This window comes from Narcine bancroftii, chromosome 7, assembly GCF_036971445.1.
Source record: "Narcine bancroftii isolate sNarBan1 chromosome 7, sNarBan1.hap1, whole genome shotgun sequence".
Lineage (NCBI taxonomy): Eukaryota > Metazoa > Chordata > Chondrichthyes > Torpediniformes > Narcinidae > Narcine > Narcine bancroftii.
This window is the reverse complement of record NC_091475.1, coordinates 74302833-74327239: the sequence shown is the minus strand read 5'-3', so window position 1 is coordinate 74327239 and position 24407 is coordinate 74302833. Positions and strand designations below refer to the sequence as shown.

Here is a 24407-nt window from a genome sequence, read left to right as displayed (position 1 = left end):
TGCTCAGATTCCAACTGCTGAGTACCAGTGTAATTCCATGATTCTCCTCTACCTCCTTCCCATAAAACAAATCAGCCCCAAACCATTCCTTGCAAATCCCTTTTCATTTCATCAAATCTGGCTTTCCCTCACTCAAAAAACCTTCATCATCCGATCAGATGTATCCATTTCCATAATTATATTGAAACTAATGGTACTATGATCACTGGATCTGAAGTGCTCCCCAAAACACACCTCAGTCACCTACCCTACCTCATTCCCCAACAGTAAATCCACCACTGCCCCTTCTCCAGTGGGTACCTCAACATATTGCTGCAAAAAACTATCCTGCACACATTTTACAACTTCTAATCCATCCAGCCTCTTCACAGAATGTGTTTCCCAATCTATATTAGGAAAATTTAAATCCCCCGCTAACACAATTCTATGCTTATTATAAATCTCTGCTATTTCCTTACACATTTTTCCCTCTATTTCTTGATCCCCACTAGGTGGTCTATAATACATCCCTATAATTGTAACCTCTCCTTTTCCACCCATACTGCCTCCCTTAACGTGCCCTCCAATCTATCTTGTAACAGCACCGCTGTAATATTTTCCCTGACAAGCAATGCCACACCTTCTTACCCCTCCAATTCTAACACACCTAAAGCAGCAAAATCTCGGAATATTTAGCTGACAGTCACATTCCTCCTGCAACCACGTCTCACTAATCGCCACCACGTCATACTGCCAAGTGTCTATCCACACCTTCAGCTCATCCACTTTCCTTACAATACTCCTAGCATTAAAGTAAATGCATTTCAGAGATTTCACACATCTCACCTTCCGCTTGTCTCCATCTTTACAGACAACTATTATTTATTACCATTATCTACACCCTCCCCCCCCCCCCCCCACCATCATGGCACCAATCCTTTTCCTTCTTGATCATCTGTCTTTCCACCCCCAAACTTTGTCTATAGGTCTTCTCTATTTGCGGACAAACCTTCTCTTTTCTGTTCTCCTCTATATGGACCCCTTCCCCCAACATACTAGTTTGAAGCCCCCTTAGTAGCCCTAGCGAGCTTAACTTCAGAGTTCTCCAATGGAATAAGATGGATAGATCAGCCTGTCACACCTGGAGATACATCCCTCAACATTATAGGAACAAACAATGAGAAGCTGGAGGAATGGTCAGTTATGAAGATAAGGGGTCCCAACCCAAAAGGTTGACTGACCATTTATATCCATGGATGCTGTCTGCCCTGCGGAATTTGACCATTTTATATCCATGGATGCTGTCTGCCCTGCTGAGTTCCATGAATTTCTCTTTGTTTGTTCAACATTCCGGATCTGCAGTTTTTGTGCCTCTGCAGTTTTTGACTGTTTTGCAGTGGCAGGTAATCAGCATTTACATGAACCCAATTTAAATTCACTTGCCTTTTGCAGCAGGTTGTCCATGTAATTGTGAGTGCAAGTGAATTAAACTTTAGTGAATATGTAACCAGATATTAACTGTAATCTCACCATTGATTCAGTCACAGAATTGATATTATAGTGTGATTGCACTCAGAGTCTATAAGCAACCAGCATTAAGTGTTTCATTTTAAATCACCATGAGTTTCAAGATTCTTACCGTTATTTTTATTGTTTTCCTTGGTAATATTTCATCACCTGAATAAAAAAAAACTCCATAATGTTTGAATGAATTCATATAAAAGAACAGCTAAACATCTACAAGAACCAAAAACTCAGCACAACTTTTACATTATGATCAATTGTGAAAAAGTACTTTTTTTCCTCATCCTTTCATGTCATTATCTCTTTTACTTTCTCTTCCTTTATGATTTTATGTGTTATGTGTCTTATGTAGCTGGGAAGCTGCAGGAAGCAAGACTTTCTTGGATCTGAAAATTGTTCATTCATTCATTTACAGTACAACTCCGATTATCTGAATGGTCTGGACCGGGCCCATGACGGACGAACATTTTTTTTTGGAGAACTGGTAATTATTTTTGTAAAACACCCCAGACGCAGCAGCAAATCACTTGTAACAGTGTTTGAACAACAAGGGGAGGCTTTTTAAGCATTAAAATAATGTTTAACTCTCACCAAAAAAATGTTGGCCGCCACCAATCACTGACATTTCCCCACCGCGGCCCCGCTCCTGCCCAGGAACCCGAGGTCCCTGCCATTGCCAGGAGGCCTACATCTCCATTTCTGCTGGGAGGCCGCTCCCCACGGTGACATCGGGATGAGGGATTCTTCTGACCGCTTGCGGCTGGGAAACAGCGACGCGCAGTTTGAGAAGGAGGTTCAGGAAGAAGAAATAGAAAGAGAGAGGGGAGGGAGTCGCCTGAGGCGAGGATAATCATCATTCTAATTTCATGTCAAGTGAATTTTTTTTCAACCTGTAAGATCAGTTCGGCTCTAAATTTTATTTTTGGATAAATAAGGATTTGGGAGAATCGGATTTTGGATAATTGGAGTTGCACTGCATTCATTATCCAAACTCATTCAGTTCATGTTTTTTTTTTTGCATTCAGGGATGTGGGCCTTGCCAGCAAAACCAGCATATTTGCCCAACTCTTGGCACTCCTGCAGCATGGGGAGCTCCAGCATCAAGACCAAGTGTTGTTAAATGAGCAACATTAACCCAGGTGCCTGTCCTGGTGGCAGAAATTTCTGGTTCTGGAGTTCCTTGGAGGAGCAGAGACAGGTGCCCTGAATTTGGAGTGAAATTTGTAGGTAGTATGCATACCATCTACAGCAGTGGTTCTCAACCTTTTTCTTTCCACTCACATCACTGTAAGTAATCCCTATACCATCGGTGCTCCGTGATTAGTAAGGGATTGCTTAAGGTGGGATATGGGTGGAAGGAAAAATTTGAAAACCACTGTTTTAATCGTCCTTCATTGACTCGTTATGTGCATGGTCTCATAACTCCAAAGGAAATGGGCCAATGACAATTTTTCTCAAGTAAAATATTTCAATAACAATTGGGTCTGGAGAAATGATTCTCAACCTTCTCTTCCCACTCACACATCACCATAAGCAATCCCTTACAGTGCACCGATGGCATAGGGATTACTTAAAGTGGGATGTGAGTGGAAAGAAAAAGGTTGAGGACCATGTGTGCTGGTGGTAATTTGGTTAACTTATCTGCAGAAAATTGTCAGCATGGCAATATTATCCAGGGAGAAGCCAATGCACCTGAACAATAATCTAAGCAACCTTTTCCCATGTGAAGGTCAAACCCTGCTACAGAAGTATTTAACAGAAAATATGCAATGCTTAAAAGTCTGTGCATAAATCCACTGTTTTAAAGTAACCAATGTTATTCAAACCTTTTTTAATGCACCATAATGTTAGATATCTATTCAGTGTTCTCTGGTTCCTATGACATCAACAAGACAGGGTAAAATGATCTTATGCCTCTCAAGGAGGAGTCAGACATCCTGAACTGCTGGAAGTTCATCAACTTAATGAAAGACGCACTTTGGTCTGCCAGAAGCCTGTTGCATTCTCAGCACACAGAGATGTATGTGAGGGAAAACTGCCAACTAGCACATGCCAGGCTGCAGGAGTACGTGCAGATGGGCGCACTGAGGCTTGGCACAGCTGACTCTGGACACTGTGGGGAAGGACCACAGTCTAGAGTCCTTCTGCTACCAGGTATTGAGAGGATCAAATCAAGGGGAAGCCCCCTCAGACAGCAGAGGGGAAAATAACAACAGTGGAAATGGATACGAAATGGTGGAAAAAGACTTGAAATGGTTTTCCTTTTATAAAATAATTTTGAATTGTGAATAAAGTCTATTTTTGGTTAAAATTAAGGGATTATTTACAATTTTTTAATGACAAAATTAGCATGGAATTATTGTCTAGTCTCTAATACACGATGTGTGGACCATAGCAATAAATAAACTGCCTTTAATATCCAGCCTATTTGATTTCTGTGCTGTCAGTAAATGATCTGGCAAGAGTTTGTGTTAAGTTTGAACAACATAGACGTGAAGTGAAAAGAAACTCATTTATGACATCAAAGATTATTATCAGTCTCAGTGTCAGAAAGAAGCTCGGCAGCTGTACCTGGGCTTGCACACCACTACTTCTGATAAAGTGTAACTCGGAAGTATCAGTGGAGCTCCATTTCTATGCTCACTTCGAAAAGAAAATAACCTTGCATGTTCACCAGTCCCCACGGGCTCCTGTGTTCTCAGTCACTGAGGCCGACATAAAAAGAACCTTCAAGAGGGTGAACCCTCAGAAACTGTCCAGCCCAGGCAGTGTCCTTAAAACCTATGCCTGTTAACTGGCTGGAGATTCTACAGACATTTTCTACCTCTCGCTGCTACAGTCGTAGCTCTCAGCCTACTTCCGAAGGAAATCCATCATCCCAGCGCCCAAGGAGAGCAAGGTATCCGCCATCAATATCTACTGGCTGGTGGCATGTACATCCATCGTGATGAAGTGCCTTAAGAGGCAGATCAATTCCTGCCTCACGAAGGGTCTGGACCTGCTTCAAGCAAAGGCATGAGCATTGACTTCCTGGCCATTGAAGACATCTAGGTAAGGAACTGCCTCAAAAAGCCTGCCAACATTATAAAGGACCCCCCATCATTTTGGTCATACTCTCTTCTCACTGCTTCCTTCAGGTGAAAGATACAGCATCCTGAAATTCAACACTTCTGAGTTCAAAAACATTTATCAGGGTCTTGGACTTCCCTTACTACTCTCATCACTGCTCCTTCATCCCTCCTCCTACCTATGGCCTGGACTCCTCCCCCTGGCCCTTCTTCTCTCCTCCCTCCTGTGGCCTGCAGCCACCCACCTCCCCAGCCCCCACCCCCCCCCACCCTGCTCGTTCTTCCCTTCTCCCACCTTTTTATTCAAGCACTGCTTGGGCTGGAAACATTGATTATAGATTGCCTGCTGTGAATGTTGTGGGATCAGCTGAGATTTGCCAGCATTTTTGTGTATTTGCTACAATCACAGCGTTTGCAGACTTCCTGTTTCAGTTATAATTTTAAATTCTGATTGTAAAATTCTTGGTCCCTCATCACCGGGTGGGGACCATGCAATGTGTTACATGTCATTCCAATTTCTTTGTTTTGACTTCACCTTAAACAATCTTTTGTTGACCCATGATCAGTGCCAAGAGGCCACAATAATTTCTGCTGGCTGTCCAGGTCCCAACACATTAGTGAGGCAAAGCAAAGAGTAAAGGTTGCCCCCATATTGTATTTGAAGAGTGTGAACATTCACATAATGGCTCTAGCAGCTGATGGAAACTTCCTGCTTGCCTAGTGACTGCTGCGCTAAAAGTGAACAATTTCATACATAAACGAATAGCAATGTTAGAAACCAGAAATATGCCAAAGGGAAATTATCTAATTTAAACTAAAAATGCATTAGTGAAGAAACAATTTAAAACAACAAAATATTCAAAGTCAATTAATTAAATCTGCCTCAAAAATTTATTTGCCAACCTTTATCATTGTATTTTTTATTTATAAATACTGCAAGATGCTACAAAGTCTAATGCCTCTCCAAACCTCCAAAGAGATTCAAGGCCATTCATTTTTAAATGCTGATTAACCATGCCTTGCCATAGAGAGTGTGCAGAAAAGCTTCACAGGAATTTAGCCTGGGCTGGAGGCTTTGAGTTATCAAGAGAAATTGGAGAGGCTGGGTCTGTTTCCCTGGAATGCAGGAGGCTGAGAGACACTGATAAGGTAGACAGTCATAGTCTTTAACCCAGGGTCAGGGAATCCAAATCTAGAGAGGTGTGGGGGGGGGGGGGGGGGCGGGATTTTTAAAAGAATTTGAGGGACAGGTTTTCCACATGGAGGGTGGTGGGCATTTGGAACAAACTTCCAGAAGAAGTAGTGGAGGCAAGTATTATAACAATGTTTAAAAATAATTTGGACAGGTCTATACATTATTCACGATATGTTTAGATTAGAATGTGAGTCCATGTATTATTATTTCTATATGATATGATACCAATCCAAATGTACATTATATTTAATTTATATGGACTTGTACGGTTGAATGATTAAAATTAATTTAAAAGGAAAGGTTTTGAAAGATATGAGGTAAATTCAGGCAATGGGGATTATATTAGGTTGGCATCTTTGTTGGGCTGGAAAACCTGCTTCTGTTTATGATGACTCCCATGTAAACAAAATACACTGCTGTATTCAATCTTCTATGCCCACCTTCAAAATTGGTGTGGGTTGGCAGTCACCACTTCCCAGGAGAGCAGCAAAATTGGGCACCACACCAAAGCAGGTGCAAAGGTGGAGTAATGCAGTAAGCAAAAGGTAGCAAACCAAGCCAGGTTCATCATAGGCTTCAAAATACCATCCACTACAGACATCCATGTGAGATGTTGTCTCAAGAAGGCAGCTAACTTCGCTAAGGACCCCTATCAAGCTCTTCTCACTGTGATGTTCCAGGAGAAGGCACAGAAGTCTGAAGACCAGAACCTCCAGATCAGTTTCTTTCCATTGGTAATCAGGCACTTGAACCTCCTGTTGCAACATAAATTATGGACAACTCCAAAATCACAGAAGAACTGCACCATTTTTTTTCTATTGCATGATTGCAACTGTGTATATTAATGACCGTATTTGATGGCATATAAGATCCATGACATATAAGACCCCCGCATTTCAGCAGGGAATATTATGAATTTTTTTTGTGTATTTATGGTATTTATGGATAAATGCAGGCCCAGATTAAGCTATTGCATATGTTATAAAGGTGCCCTAAACTTAAAAAATACAAATAAATATTAAAGCACCTAAAATATTTTTATTTTCATTGGTAAGTTCATGCTTGGGACATTGGTCACTCAGATGGCGGGCATCTGAATGTAGATTTGCAGTTAGGAGTTTGGGTGGGCAGGCGTCAGGGTGAGAATTCACAGTCGGGAGTTCAGATAGGCTGGCACCAGGGCAAAATTCCACAGTCAGGAGATCAGATAGGTGAGAATCCACAGTCAGGAGTTTGCATGGGCGGGCAATGGGGGCGAGGATCCACGGTCAGGAGTTCAGATGGCGGCAGTAGCTATTTACTGTAGCTACTTTTGCTACTATGCAGTGGCCCGCAGCCGTTGCCGCAGGCTGACACAGAAGACGCCGTTTGAACACGGCAATCAACTGGGCTGCACGAGGCATCAGCGGCCCATTCCCATAGGCCAATGCAATATGAGCTCTGCCAGCCAATCGCCGGTGACAGATCACAAAAGGGCCAATTGGTGCCCAGGGCAGCACAAACCACACCCGTCGACGATGCTGCAGTTAAACAGGCTGAACCAGCCAATCAGCACCTGAAGGGGCATGGGTTATGGCCCTCGGTCACATGGCAGCCAGGGTCTGCCTGTCCATATAAAAGAGAGCAGCCAGTTCATTAACTGCATTCCTTCTTGTGCTTGTCTTATTTCCGAGCTAGAACCTCAAGACACGGCCCAGGGGGATATTTTTGAGCCAATTTTTTGGGAAAAACGTGGGTCTTATATGTTAGCAATCTGGAACCTATCTTTTGTATTTATTACATATTTTTTAATTTTTATCATATTTTTCATGAAGTTTGGCTGCAGCAAGTAGAAATTTTGGGGTATATGTACATTATATCATGTACCTGACAATAAACTCATTATCATTAAACTCCCACCCATAAAACCAATAATAAGGTAGCACACAAATCTGGTGCAGACTTCTCAGCTGCGGCTCCTAGAACGCTTCCACCAGCGTTGTCTCCGCTCCATCCACAACATCCATGGAGCGCTTACACCCCTAACGTCGAAGTACTCGAGATGGCAGAGGTCGACAGCATCGAGTCCACGCTGCTGAAGATCCAGCTGCGCTGGATGGGTCACGTCTCCAGAATGGAGGACCATCGCCTTCCCAAGATCGTGTTATATGGCGAGCTCTCCACTGGCCACCGTGACAGAGGTGCACCAAAGAAAAGGTACAAGGACTGCCTAAAGAAATCTCTTGGTGCCTGCCACATTGACCCCCGCCAGTGGGCTGATAACGCCTCAAACCGTGCATCTTGGCGCCTCACAGTTTGGCGGGCAGCAACCTCCTTTGAAGAAGACCGCAGAGCCCACCTCACTGACAAAAGGCAAAGGAGGAAAAACCCAACACCCAACCCCAACCAACCAATTTTCCCTTGCAACCGCTGCAATCGTGTCTGCCTGTCCCGCATCGGACTTGTCAGCCACAAACGAGCCTGCAGCTGACGTGGACTTTTTACCCCCTCCATAAATCTTCGTCCGCGAAGCCAAGCCAAAGAGGAATATGCAGAGTATAAACTCCATTACAGACTGCCTGCACACTTACAGGACGAGGCTTCTTTTTTTTTAATGATGAGTTCTACATAAAGCCTGTCTGTGTCCCATAAGATAGATATTGCAGATGACACTGTCAGAGGGAAGGTGCAAATTCCAAAGAGACAGCACCTGAGGTCAGTATTGAATCTGGGTTACTGGAGCTGAGAGGCAGCAACTCGCCTCGCTGAGTCACTGGGCTATCACTTTGTCTGTTGTTGTGAGGGGCTCTGAAACATTCTGGTGTATTTGCAAAAGCAATGCGGGACATCCAGCCAGGTATGCGAATATTGATAAATGAATGCAGGACTCCATTTGTTCTCTTGTTGTTGGCATTGTGGATCAGCCAATACGATGCCCTTTTTACTGTGCCTGCAACATTAACTCGACAGCAAAAAAGGATTTGTATCCCATAGCAAAGCTTACTTTGAGATTACATGCCCCAAGGTTAAAAGCCCATCCAAACTTTCTGTACCCAGTAAATTACAAAAATGAACACAAGGTATTGGAAAATCATTATTTTGATATATGAATGTTCCAATCTGTTGCCATACCATTCACAGTCCATGCAAAATTGAGTAGGTCCTGAGTTATTGTTCTAAATATGTTAAATTTACCCTATTGCAGAAAAGTTTGACCTAACATTACGGGAGCATTGTTATTCTCAATGTTATTGAATGCAGCAGAACCTCTGGTACATTTGATCCAAATTTATTTACATTCATTAATGGCTGGCTTCCTAAAACCTTCTCCCTTCTGCCATGATATCATCTGTCTGCTGTATCCTCCATCTCCAGCTACTTCCAGTGTTGAACCTGGGCCCAGCTGCTTGCAATAAACAGCAAGGGACAGATTTGCAAATTCAACGAAGACAAGGATGTTTAGAACCGTTTGTTCTCCTTCCTTTTCCTCTGAGAGCACACAGTAAATATAATTTTAATTAGAAGCTAACTTTCAGAATTGCTCTCCATTTCCCACAAAACCAAGTGAATCATAAGGAGCTTATTTATATGTTTATATGAGTAAAGGAAGAATTTAAGGGCTCAGGAAATGTCAACTTCCATTTGTTGAAATTATGTACCACAGAAGGCATTTTCTAAAATTACACTGAGCAGGTTGATTACACTGCTATTTGTGGATGCTTCACACAGTTTAAACGTTCTGGGAGCAAAAAACATGACTGGCATTAATTATAGTCATGCAGTTTGTCATGTAGCAGGGGAAATGCTAATTTACTTTAATCAGTTCCAGAGGGACTTGCCCTGCACTAATGTGCAGCTGCTTATCATCCTCAAGGCCGAACAAAGAGAGAGAGGGCTGCAGGGACAAAGTAAGATTATTATTTCTTGCCCCTTTATGCACACAGGACTTTGCTGATGTCACATTTTTTTTTCCAGATTCTAGAGTTATAGACTGAGAAAATAAAATTCAAGAATGAAATTAATCCTTTAAATTTAAATTTAGACATACAGCGCAGTAACAAGCCATTCCGGGCCACGATCCCGTGCCGCCCAGCAGCACCCAATTCACCTACAACCCCCGGTTCATTTTTGAACAGTGGGAGGAAACCGAAGTCCTTGGGGAAAGCCCACGAAGACACGGGGAGAACATACACTCAGCATGGGATTCGAACTTCGGTCCTGATTGCTGGCACTGTAACAACATTGTGCTAACTGCTACCCCAACCATGCCACCCCTCGTCTTTTCTATTCTGTCTTCCTAGGGTCAAGCCACAATGATATTACATACCTGAACAATTGACTCTTATGTGAATTGAAAATATGTTAGCAGATGGCTCACCAGAGAAGCCTTTTGCCCATCTGAGATGGATTAAGACGGGCATTTAGATGTGCAAGGATTTCTTCTAACGTACAGTGTGCCACCAATTTGCTTAAGTAAATTAATGCTGCATTACTACCTCAGCTATTTGCTTCACACCACTAAATGTAGCATTCCCTTCCAATGGTGGCTGTCCAATGCAATACTGAGGTGCCAATATTTGAATAAGATGTCAAATCCAAGCCCTTCTTGCTCTTTCATGTGGACGTGAAGCATCCCATGGCAGCCATTCAAAGGAAAGCAAAAGGTTGTTTTTCAGGAATGGCCAAATGAATCCTCATATTAACATTAGCGGCATGGTTGGTTTACAGCGCCACCGATCAGGACTGGATCGGGGACGGAATCCTGCGCTGTCTGTAAGGAGTTTGTACAGTCTCCCTGTGTCTGTGTGGATTTCCTCCCACTGTTCAAAAATGTGCCAGGTGCGAAGGTTCATGAGGGGTAAATTGGGCGGCACGGACTCATGGGCTGAAATGCCTGTTACCGTGCTGCGTGTCTAAATAAATTAAGTTTTAAAAAAATTCTAAAAGAATATGTCCCTTTTAAAAATTTATATTTGAAATCCAGGCATCACTAATCAGGCCAACATTCATTGTAAATTTCTAATTGAGTAGATGATGGTAAGCCACCAATGACTGAAGTTCTCCCAGTCAAGATGCTCTTTCAGCATTGTTGGGCAGGCAGTTCCAGGATTTTGATCAAACAATATAATTCCAAGTGTAATTCCAAGAACAGTGTGTGATTTGGAAAAGGAACTGCAAGCCAAGTTGTTCTCAGACACTTGCAACCCTTATCCTCCTTGTAATGGATGCAGGAGACTTGCAAGGTCCAGTCAGAGTAGACTGGCCATGTAACCGAAGTATATTTTGCAGATGGAATCCCTTGCAACTACTAAGCAACAATAGTGGAGGGAATGGATGTTTAGGGTGTTGCCATAACAATCAAGCAGGCTGCTTTATCCTGAGTTGTTGGCACTCCACTCATCCAGACAACTGGAGGGGATTTCAGATTTATTGCCAGAGTACATACATGACATCACATATGACCCTGAGATTCTTTTTTCCTGCTGGCGAGGCAGAATTGATAGTGCAAAAAAAACTGAACATAACGTATAATAAAAGAACTGTAAACCGATAACGAATGTAAACAAACTGTGCAATACAGAGAGAAAATTTAAAAATTTTTAAAAAATCAATAAAATGCACAAGAGTCTATAAATGAGTCCCCAATAGTCCCGAGCATCTCCTTTCGTCATGAAATGGAATCATTGCCCAATGCGAGGTGTAACTTCACCCTCAGGAGGGATTTTCCTTTGATATCTATTGACTTCAATTTTACCAGGGGCTACTTCAATGTCGGATTCGGTAAAATATTACATTGCTGCCAAAGGCACTCCATCTCACCTTGCCTCAAGATTTCTAAAGCCCATTGGTGCAAGTTTGAGCCAATGAAATCTGGAGGTGTGTGGTCCAGATGAAACCCAAATAGATAGGGGCTTGGTAAGTAACTATTCTTGATGACATTTTCAATAGCTTCTATCATTTTATTGATGAATGAGATTTACCTGTAATTAACCATATTTGGATATAGTACCATTACATCATACCAGACACCCCCCTGCATTGCAGAAAAACAGCCTGTCTGCATCATGAATTTCTATAACTGAAACCCTATTTTCCGTTTGAATCCCATATGATAAGCTGATATTCATTCCAATGGAATATTCAATAGTTGTTGGCAATCTTAGTCTCAGGGTTCATATGAAATAAATAATTTTTGTAGTTTTACTTTTAGGTATTCACTTCAGCCATGCAAGAAGATTTGGATAAGGTGTCACTGCATCAATTGTATGAGAAATCACAGCCAACATATGGCATAGGGATTATTTGCCATGCCCTCTCCATGAAGACATGAACAGACAACTCAGAGTGCCCCCTGTCGAGCTCTTCATATGCAAGGCATTTTCTCTCACATGGATGAGGAAAGTATTTAGGAAATGGGAGTATCAGGGAAAGGGATTGAATTCAAGGATCGGGGTTCAGGGGAGAAAGGGCCGTGAACTCTTACAGACAGAAGAGACTAAGTGGGTGGGATATCACCTGAGGGATTTCTTGAAGAAGCTGGTGTAAGAGATGGCCATGTGTACTGTGGCCCCACAAAGCAGCACATCAGAGAAAATGCATCGTAGTTAGAGAGTCTGCTGAGAGGTCAGTTCACATGTTCTTGGGAGTGGAGAGGACATAGTAAAGGAGGGACTTGGCTGTGATTTCTAACCTAATGCACACACTGATTGTTTTCAAACCTTTTTGCCCTGCAATGCGAGTTTCTAAAAATAAAAACAGACAATTTGTTGATTCTTTAGCAGTTTGTCTTTATTTCTTTTATCCCAAATGAAATCCATAATGGCAAATTTTATTCTGTACATTTCAGTGGTTTGTGAATATCATTGGGGTGAACTTCTGTTATCCAAATGAATGCAATTCAGGGATCCCTTGTATCATTGTTGCATTGCTGCTTCTGGGAATTTGCTGAGTTATGACTCTTCTCTCCCCATATTCAACAGTACAATGATGTTTTAAATAAAAAAAATAAACAATTAGCTGTAGTTTCCATGGCTATGGTTAGGTAAGAAACAGGATTCTGTTGACACACAAATGCTGGAGAAACTCAGCAGGCCAAACAGTGCCTTTATGTAGCAAAGGTGAAGATACATCACCACCGTTTCAGGTTTGAGCCCTTCATCAAAGTGTGGGAGAACTTGAGAGATGTCCGAACAAAAGCTGGAGGGGTGGGTGGTGAAGGTGGGAGATGATAGGTGGGGGGAACACCGCAGGAAGGTTGGGGGGGGGGATTAGGTACTTAGCTTTAACATTTTGAGTACAACCAAGTATGTTTACAGAGTTGTATATTTACAAAGGGAACACAGCTCAATTGGTAGAAACCCTTTGAATAGGGGCTGGCCTATAAGCATAAGGCACCAGACACCCAAACACTCGATTTTTGTTTCTGTGTTGCTTCCTTGATATACAAGCAGCTGGTGTATTAAGTGACAAAACAGACTTGCCCTGAACTGTGGCAGGGCTATAAGTTTAAGAGTGGGTTAATGTAGGAGATAGTCACTTATTAATGCCTTTCCTGATCTCATCCTGTTAAGTTAAATAATGATATGAAGATTAATTGACATGAACATTTATTTATTGTCTTCCCTGATGTATTTACAATGGTATGGAATCAAAATATCCCACCTCCAATGATTGGGTTCAATTGCCTTAATGTGTCAGTGGAATTGTGAACAGTATTTTTTTTAAAGTCTTCTTCTCATAGAATTTACCATCTGCTACCCCACTCCTTAAGATGCCCCATATACTGTATTTGACGACAAAATACTTCCCTTTATTTCTCCACAAAAATTGCTCCCAAAACCACCCCGGGTCCTATATGTGAAGGTGATATTTTGATGCTGCCATTTTAGTACCACCACTTTGGGCACCAAAATACAAAGGGCTCAAACTACTCACCCAGCTTCAAGAAGCCTGAGCTGCGGCTGTCCAGCAAGTGGGCCCGCAGTTTTGTGGACCACCTTCCCTCGGGTGGCACGTGCTTTCCGGAGCTGCCGCCGCCACTCACTTCCCCCATGAGAAGGCCGACCATAGCGGCCCCCTCCAGCCGCGTTTGTAGTACACGGCAATGGTATGATCAATCGCTTGCTTTGAGGGGAGCGCTGGGCCTCGATGGACATGCTCCAGACTGAGGTTTTGTTTAACGAGCACGGCCCCCTGAGCAGCTGAGCATGACAGGTCACTCACTCACTGCCATGCCCCCCACCCCCTGCACCTTACTCAATTTGCTCAGTGGGCCGTGCTCGTCAATAAAAGGGTCAGTGTGGAGCCTGAACACTGAGGTCCAGTGCTCGATAATCTGCTCCCTGCAATGGTGGGCACTGCCCATTGCCCTGGTGACCAGCTTCTCTCCCTCACCCGTATAGCCATGGGTACTGTTGTGTCTATCAATCCATCGGTGTTTGCACGGTGTGGGGGGAGGAGGGGCCTGAGCCTCAGTGTGCAGTGGGCAGGAGGATGTGTTGCTGCTGTTGCTCATGTGTAAGGTGGCTTCGGTGGCTCGGCCATGCAAGGCTGGAGGATTTCCATTTCCATTGAGGTGAGTGAAGGTGCATATATGCACACACACACACACACACACACACACACACACGCACACACACACACACACACACAACACACACACATACACACACACATACACACACACACACAACACACACACACACATACACACACACACACACACACATACACACACACACACCACACACACACACACACACACACATACACACACACACACACACACACACACACACACACACACACACACACACACACACACACACACACACACACTTGTATTATCTACAAGGGGCCTTATAGGAGGAACCTGTTTGCCAATTTACTGGGTACCTGTAAATATACTAAAGCAAAATTTTCCTAAAATTTCATGTTAAAATTGGGGGGACATAAGCCAGTGGGTCCTATATGCCAACAAATACAGTAATCTCTAAAGCTGTGTGCCAAACTGTCTGCATATATGCAATATCAAAGGTAACTTATAGGCTGTTATCCCTCTGACCTGCTCTGAAGACGTAAGGATTTTCCTTCAATCTCTGAGAAGAAAATATGACCAACTCTCCTGATGCAATTAATGAAACTGCAAAAGGATAATTTCCCAGCAAGCTAAAGAATGAAATATTCCCAGTTAGATAGAGCTTTCCATGTTCATCTCAGAGTATATGCAGGTGTTCCCAACATACAGTCACCATTGAGATTGAGACGTGCAGTAGCCATTTTTCACAAAACAAGCTCTCACATCTAACAAACCCTTAACCTAAATAAAAAATCCTGAAATGGTTAGAAGGTCAGGCAGTGTTTATAGGGAGGAAAACAGAGTTAGTAGGCAACATTAGATGGATTAACAAATGAAATTATGTGTTGGAACATGTTCTTTCATTTGGGCAAAGATTCCACCATTCTGACATCTGCAAAGAGTTTCAATCCATAACTGATCATAGAGCCAACAGTACTCTTCAGAGACACCTCAGGTACCACTCTAGCATTATGCTGAAGTCGACATAAGGATTCATGATTATCAACGTTTTTTTCTCCATAGGTGCTGCTTGGTTTTAAGGTAAGGAGTGAGAGGTTTAGGGAGAATGTAAGGAAGAATGTTTTCACATTGGAATTTGGAATGCAATGCCCACAAAGTTGGAGACTGTGACAGTCACAGCATTAAAACATATTTAAACAAGGTCTTGAATAGCTAAAGCACAGATGGTTACGGGCTGAGTGGTAGAAAATAGGATTAGTATAGATCAGTGGTTCTCAACCATTTTCTTTCCACTCACACACCACTTTAGATAATCCCAATGCCATATGTTCTCTGTGATTAGTAAGGGATTGCTTAAGGTGGCATGCGGTTGAAAGAAAAGGTTTGAAAATCACTGTTTTAATTGTACTTAATTGACTTGTTATGTGCATGGTTTCATAACTCCAAAGGAAGTGGGGCCAATGACAATTTTTCTCAAGCAAAATATTTCAAGGGTCTAGAGTAGTGATTCTCAACTTTCCCTTCCCACTCACATACCACCTTAAGCAATCCCTTACTAATCACAGAGCACTGATGGCTTAGGGATTATTTAAAGTGGTATGTGAGTGGAAAGAAAAAGGTTGAGAACCACTGGTATAGACTCGTACTTGAAGTACAGAATCAAAAAGATGGGCCAAAGACTCTATGGCCCCTCTTCCACTGGCATCCTAGTTAATTGGCCATGCAGTGTCCTGAGATAAGAAGCCCTTTGTGCCATTTCCACTGCGCCACCCTTAATTGGGACACTAATTGCTTTTACACTGAACACAATTCATCCCCAGGGATTGGAGTGTTCTACCTTCAACTGGAAACCGGTGATGTTCTGCTGTCCCCTTTTCCATTGGTTTTATCAGAACACCGGTGTCAGAAAAAGCTGGGGATATGAGTAGGGGTAAAGGTTATTGATCCCTGGTGTGAAATGACGTCATTTGACATTGGCGTTTGGACAGTGTTCCTTTTCCACTGGTCCCCGTCCCTGTAAATTCCCAGTTAATTCCTGGGACAGGGTGCCAGTGGAAAAGGGGCTAATGACTAAATATGAGCTGTTTGGTGACAGTGAAGATGGCAGCCAAACCCAATCCCTGCATTCACGTGATATCATAGCTATCAGTATTAGTGGTGAATATTTCCTTTTACTTTTAGAACCCAGCTACACCAAATCCCAATTGCAGCATAGAAACATAGAACATTACAGCACAGAAACAGGTCCCTTTGGCACTTCTAGTCTGTGGCGAACCTTTTTTTTTGCCTAGTCCCACTGACTAAGCACTTCAATTGAGATCAACTATCTCAATACAAAGTAAGAATTGCTTGAGACAGCGTCTTCTCAGTTACACTTGGCAATCCAAGAAAGCCATCTGCCTTTCCTGAAAGACTGCACAAAACTTGAACAAAATAAACCCAGTTTTGTTAGGAGTAACCTACTGATACGCAGTTCATTTCCCTCCAGCTGTCTTGTGCACCAGAAAAAAAAAAGAAAATTAAATGATTCACAAAATTAAATGTGACATGAAGCAACAGTGGACCTGTCAATGTTTGTGCCATAAATCTTTTCTCCTTTTTCTGTACATATCAACTAAAATTAACATCTTGGTTTAGAAACGGAATGTACAGCACCGTAATTTTTGTTGAAAAAATTCCCGGTTTGTAAATAATTTTTATAGTGTGGATATTCATCATGTGGAACCACGTTTCACTTGTGAATTTGGAATCTGCAAGGGTTATCTACTGCATTCGGCGCTCCCGTGGTGGCCTCCTCTACGTCGGAGAGGCTGGACGCAGACTGGGAGATCCTTTAGTTTCTGCCCAATGTGCGGATTTCCCAGTGACCACCCACTTCAACTTCCATGCCCATGTGTCTGTCCATGGTCTCGTGCACTGCCAGACTTGAGGACGGCACCTTATATTCTGCCTGGGCAAGGTGGCATTAACACCGACCTCTGGTTTCAATCAGGCCATCCCCCTCACCCCATCTCCTTTCTTCCAGCCACCCTCTCCCTCAATCAAATCTCACCCTTCTTCTCCTTTCTTCCCATTAATGTCCAATTTTGCCCATTGGACTGTGCTCCTCCCACTGGCTTTTCTTCCCGACTGCTCATGACAAAGGGGCTCAGGCCCAAAATATTGGTTATATATCTTCACCTCCCACGGACACTGCGGGGCCTACTGAGTTCCTCCAGCACCTTTTTGTTTTCACGACAATTACTAGTTAGGGCGCCTCGTATTTCACTTGGTCTCAGTCTGAAACAAGATTAAAGCTCCTTGTTCAAACAAAATAGATGGCCCAGGACCTAATGCAAATTTCACATCAATGCAGTTAGCAGAGCAGCTGTCTTAACAGCACCAACAACCAGAGTTTAACCTACCTCTGGTCTCGTCCATTGCGGAGTTTGTACATCTTCCCCATGCCATCCTGAAGACTTGCCATCCTAAACTGGTTCCAGGGTGTGGGTGAGTAGCATAATCTGGAGGGAAATTGATGGGAATGCCGGGAGAGTTAAAATATGGGATTAAGTTCAGACAGATGCTGGATGGCATGGATTCAGTGGGGCAGAAGGGCCTGTTTCTGTGCTCTCTGATTGTACGTCCCCTTTTTTTTTTGCCCTCGAATGGGTCAAGGCTGCGTCGCCAATGTAAGCTGAAGTCAGATTTATTTGATAAGCAGCATCCGAGTTACCAACAAATTGAAAGTTGTAATTTTTCACTGAATGTGAATTTGTGAAAAACAGGACGGCAGATCTCCTCTACCCACCTCTCCTTCCCTTTCATCCGGACTCTTGAACGGAAGCTCAGTTTGCTCTTACATTGATCATTACCTTTTCATCACCTTCTTTGTCCTCCATGAATGTGAACTGTATGCAATTTTTTAACATCCTACAATGGATAAAGAAAATATTCATAACCTAAACAATGCAATCACTGTACAGCCATTAGAGAACTATTATTTCTCCCCTACTTATTTTCCCATAATCATCTGCTCAGTTTCATTTGGCTTTTAAGTTTATCTTTTGTTTAATGCCACAAGTTCTTTCCCAGGCCTCTATTTCCTGCATGAGGAGGTGACCAAGTCCTGATGCTGCCTCCTGTCACAGACCCATGTAACGTGAAACGTCAGTCTGTTTTCTTTTCCGTTCTCTTGAAACAATGATGCCCATTGGAACCATTTGCTGAAAACATGTGTTATTATCTCTTTTATTTCCGGCTCCTCCTTCCTCCCTGAGGGAGCAAAGCATCTGTCTAAATGAGCTCCATTAGCTCTTATATCTTTTCATGTGCTTCTCCCACACAAAAAAAAACTTCACTCATTTATTTCAGCAGGGTTACTTGACTGAGGATTTCCAGGTTAAACTCACACTTATCTTCAAAAGAAAATTCCAAGCACGTCATCTCAGTGATAGGGAGCTGTTCAACCATCACTGTGAACATTCATTCCATGAAAAGTACCATTAATTGAGTTAAATAGTCAGGAAAGAAGAACTTAATAAGGCTAGAATTTCGCATATTTTCCAAAATAAGGAAAAAAAAACTTAAAACTTGTTTATTTTAAACATTGGTTGGTCCAGTCAAATTTCCTTCAATTTGTCAACTATGCATTTCCTCTTAAAATGAAAATATGGTGCGTGGATCGCTGGTCAACTGCTTTCGTTTGTTGGCATGTAAAAGATTATTAGGGTCAGTGATCTGATTGGACAATTTCAGGTAAAAAAAAACACTTGATTGATTAAAATCATGGGCAGTTACGAACAGCTTGGAATGTACGGGCATTGTTTATTTGTCATTATCGATCTAGTTGAAAGCTGATGTGCCTTAAACTTTCTTCTAATAAGTGAAATAATCTAACTTTGTCAATAAATAATTCATTAAACCTCTTGGCATCTGGCTCCCATGGGGATTGGTAGGTGCCGGATAAGAGTATTTTCCATTTACTTGAGACTTATTCTTCTAATGCTTGCATTAAGGATAAACAGTCTACAAGACAAAAAAATCTACACTGTACTTACACTGAAAAAACTTCATTTGCATGATTATATGAACCTTAAAGCATTTTACTTTATTTTCAGTCACATTCTTTGAAAACATTTAACCATTGCTAGGTCTGCAGATTCCTCCTCATCACGAAGATGCCTGAAAGACGAACAATAACATTATAGATAACTAATCCCCTCCTCCACCCACCCAAGTTTACAGATAAAGTCTCTGACTGGGCGACACTTACTAACCAAGGATGAGGAGACACTTTAAGAGAATCAACTCCCACAGCAAGGGCATCAACCATCTCTTCATCCTGTTGCTATTTCACACAACTTTATTCAAACAGCTGCTACGAGCAAAACATGACCAAGACACTCTGCTGGCCGAATGTTGCTCCCATCTTCACCAAAGGTTTATGCATTACTTCAGGGAACATTTAATTTTACAATCTTAAACATATACATTTTTTACCTATTATTTTATTGTTATTTCTTATAATTTTTAAAATGTATTTTCCTTGATTTTTATGCCAGTTACTTGAGGCTGCCAATTGCATGAATCCAGATAACAGGGATGTTACTGTAATTAGCAAAAAGGCGCTGTGGCAATTTGTGCCTGCTGCCTCACATGTTCGACGATGTGGGGTTGATCTTGACATTCAACGCTGTCTGTGTGGAGTTTACACATTCTCTCTTGGGCGTCGCAGGTTTTCCTCAGTTTGTTGACATGGTCCATTTTCCTCTTATATTCCAAAAATGTGTTGGGTGGTCGGCAGGTTAATTGGATGCAGTAAATTACCATCCAATGCAGGAAGGAAAGAGAAACATCAAGTGGGATGCTAATTGGCAAGCAAGGGAATAAATTACAAGTCAAGAGTTGGGGATGTATGATTAATAGGATTGTTCCAAGAGTTGGCATTGGCTCAAAAGGCCAACTAGCCCTCTTCTACATTGTAAAGAAATGGGAGAAGCCAAGCAAGGGAATTCCCAAAGTAAATTATAAAATCACAATTGAAACTTTAACCACTAAGTATCAGTGACTTCGCCAGATGATAGAACAAAGAAATGAATCCAATACCACATTTAAAAAGGCATGTCTCTTATATTTTCCATTTAAGAACGTGACTGATTAAGTATTGCTTCTTGAATAATAGATGTCACTTTTCAAGATTGTCTGTCCCCAGTGTTCACTGGGGACCACTCGGTCCCCAGTGCTGACCATGAAACCTATGTAATCTTGTCCCATTTGCCAAATTTCAATGTACTTGAGAGCATTGACAGGAAACTGGATAAGGTAGTGTTACAAAAAAAAAACTGGACGATTCCAATCGGAGGGATGTGAGCAGTTCAAAATAATGCTTTGCTCAAGACTCCAGCAATGGCAACCTTTTGTGTCGTACAACTGACTGCCCATCATTTTTTTCAACATTTTGTTTGCGGTCAGGGCTCTTGCTTCATCCGCCAACACGGCATCCTATTTTCACAAGCAAAGTCTTGTTGGAATATGGATTATTACTGTGATTGACCAAGCTATCATCTCTTTGCAAGTTCCCACTCCAAGAAGCCACAAAAGGAAAGCTGAAAGTTTGCACTACCATGACGTCTCAGATGACACATCTGCTGCCTATTTCTTGTGGCCAGTGTACTTTGCAAAGGATTCTAATCTATTATTTCACACAGTAAAAGCATACACTAGCTATTCCTTCATGAAGCAATCTCTTCTCTCTGGCATCAGAATCATGTCCAGCATTTATCCCATTTATTTTCAGTTTCCAACAGTCTGCAGCCTGGTGCTGGTCCCACGACTGTAGTCACCAGCAGCCCGCCCGCCTGAGTGGGTCCTTCAGCCTCAGAGGCTCCGAGTGGTCACCGTTCTGTGGGCTGTCTCTTCTGCCAGTCCTCTGCTTCCCTGGAGTCTGCAACCCCTCGTGGCTGTTGCCAATCCCAGGCGCCACCGTCTTGGGCGCAGACCCCACAGTCACTGTATTTTAAATGAAACCATCGTCGTTCTCTTTACCAGGCCGTTCAAAGCCCGTAAGAAACTGACAGCAGTTGGGCTGGGCGGTTGGACCCCACGGGAACATTGTGTCTCGGTTCCCCACTCTCCCCAGGTCCGCAGCTCTGCAGCACCACTATTTTGTTTCAATTCGCTATAATTGATTTATAATTATAATATATTTGCTCCCATGTCAATACCACAGGCATTTAATTGGCACTGTTATTTCTCTGCCATTAATGAAAACTGCAACTGGTTGTGTTTTATAGTATAAAGGCAATTGTTCCATATATTGTCCATGATATAAGACAGTGATCACCCCCACCTCCCTTCTGTACCACTAACTTCCCACAACAGAACAATAAATGCTAACAGATTTCAAGGGATTTAGCAACTGGGTCGCATTAAAGGTGGTTCCGAGGATTATTCAATGTTATGGAATTTGGTGGATACAGGAGGTATTTATAAATAAGAAACAGTCTTCATAGAACCTGTGCTAATGTAGATTCCGAGCAGTAATCATGCTCTCCCACGAGTGGGGAGCCCCTGAAAGGTTAAGACAATGAGGCTACATTAATCAGCTTATATCAAGCTAGGTTGTTAGGCTGCAGCGTTGTCACGAATAAGAAAGAAGCTCCAAGACCAGATTTAGTTTTGTCACTAATGTTAAATTTCAAACTAACAACAAAAGAAGGCACAATTCAAAAGGGTTACATTTTAACTCTATATTTATTAATGACTATTATCAATAAAATGTCTTAACACGATTTACCTCACTATAAGTATCAATAGCAAATATACAGATATCATATATTTATATATACTGTATATTTCAGTGTATAAGTTGGTCGTGAAACCCTAAAAAAAATTCTCAAGAAGGGGTTGTTGATTTAAATGTCGGATATAATTTTAAGACCTTAAATTCACCAAAAATAACAGATTGACGTCGATTTGGCGTATAAGTCGATGCTGGAAGTACCTCCCCACCGCCGGCTCTGCCGCTCCTCGACACCGCCCCATTGCCGAGCGCCACCATAACTGCTCCTACCTGGGACCCTGAGGTCATCATGGTTGCTCCTGCTTGGCAGGCCGAGGTTCCTGCTCCTGCCAGGAACCTACCGGCTCCAGCTCCATGGGGCGGAAGGCCGAGGTTTTTTTAAAAACGTACTTAATTTACTTTGTTACTTGCGATTGAGGTGTTTATAAAAATTGTGGGTTGTTCCTGGGAGTCCCGGATAGCCTGAAAAATGGGCGTCAATTTCTACACCGGATATAACATAAAACTATTAAAATGAGGTTAAAAAGTGATGTCGACGTATCTGCCAGTTGACTTATATGCCAAAATATATGGTGTGTGTGTGTGTGTGTGTGTGTGTGTGTGTGTGTGTGTGTGTGTGTGTGTGTGTGCGTGTGTGTGCGTGTGTGTGTGTGTGTGTGTGAAAAACCCAGACCTTTGCAGTCTGTGCCCAATATTCAAAAAAGAAAACTCCCCCAAACCCAAGATCAGTCAGTCAAGTAAGTCAGTTCAAAAAACAGTCCACAGTTTGAATATTTTATCTATAATTTTTCACACAGGCGTGTACAGTCATACACCGCGTCCCACCAATGATGGTAGTTCACAATCTCGTATACATGTATATGTACTCCTTTTCTCTATGACTGTATATACAAGCCCACGTCATTACCCTCCCCCCACCTATAAAACTAAATGATTCATTCATACTACAATGTCAATAAAAATAAAACACATTAACATTAAGGAAATGAAAAAGAGTACAAATAATAAAAAAGAAACAGGGTCTATCACAGCTCAATGGACGGCTTCTGGGTCAGTGCTCATTCTTGACTTTCCTTGATTGGGATCAGTGCGGGAAAGAGAGAGCCGCAGCAGGGAATGATAGAACAATCACTTCCATGTCCCTATGTAGTGCACATATGGCTGCCAAATCTTCCGAAAGGTGCTGTACTTGTTTCTCAAATTGTAAGTTATTTTCTTCAGGGGAACGCAACTTTGCATTTCCTTATTCCATCGCTCGATACTAAGAATAGAGTCGGACTTCCAAGTCTCCGCAATGCACTTCCTGGCCACTGCCAGTGTGATTAACACAAATTGGATTTGAAATTTGGACAGCTTCATTGTAAGCCTTACGCCCAATATATTTCCCCACAGGAACAACTCCAGGTCCTAAGGGAACTGTTTACCTATAATTTTCTCCAGGACTTGACCAAGATCTACCCAAAAGAGCCTCACCTTGGCACATGACCAGGTTTCATGCATGAACGTCCCAGTTGCAACACTGCACCTAAAGCATTGATCCGGGAGTTCTGGTTTTGATCTATTGATTTTCTGTGGCGTTATGTACAATTGGTGCAAAAGGTTATACTGGACCAGACTGTACATTGCATTAATGACTGCGGTCATACTTTCCCGGCACAGGTCGGACCAGCACCTCTCACCAATTGTAATACCCAAGTCTGACTCCCATCTTTCTCTCGACCTATGAAGGCCTGGTTTGGGTCCCTCTGACTGGAACAGGTAATACATAGCTGAAATAAATTTCTTGCTGATCCCTCTTCGAATCAGGGCATCTATGCTACTGCAACGAAGTAGGACCATACCTGGACCTAATATAGCCCATAGAAAATACATTATTTGAAGATAGCAGTGGAATGTTTTATTCGGTAAATCATATTTATTTTTGAACTGTTCAAATGACATTAATTGCTTGTACCAGTCCTCTATACATCTGACTCCATTATAGAGCCAGATGTCCAGAATCCCGTTACTCACTGGCCGTGGTATTAATTTATTTGGAGTCAAGGGCGTTTTTGGTGACAGCCCCATCTTAATATCCAAATACTGGTTAATTTTGGCCCAGATACTAATCACTTGTTTTAATATGGTGCTTCATTTCTTCCCTGTCTACAATTTAACATCCTATTTATAAATAAAATCCTCTGCTATCTTCTCGCCCACCAGGTGCAGATCAATTTGTGCCCAGGATGGTACATCTCCTCTCAGAAAAAGGGAGGTGATGTATCTCGACTGAGCCACCCAACAATATTTTTGAAGTTTGGCAATCTCATTCCACCAAGACTATTCTTCTTCTTCTTTGGC

The 24407-nt window shown here is 42.3% G+C and overlaps 1 protein-coding gene across 1 annotated transcript in view; it reads right to left on the bottom strand.

Moving 5' to 3' along the window:
* Positions 1-13813, bottom strand: part of LOC138740011 (probable G-protein coupled receptor 139) — a 136323-nt gene extending 122510 nt beyond the window's left edge. The window contains exon 1 of the mRNA XM_069892463.1: positions 13681-13813. Within this exon, the coding sequence (XP_069748564.1) occupies positions 13681-13813 (133 nt within the window). The remainder of the gene's footprint in view (positions 1-13680) is intronic.
* Positions 13814-24407: the final 10594 nt, after the last annotated feature.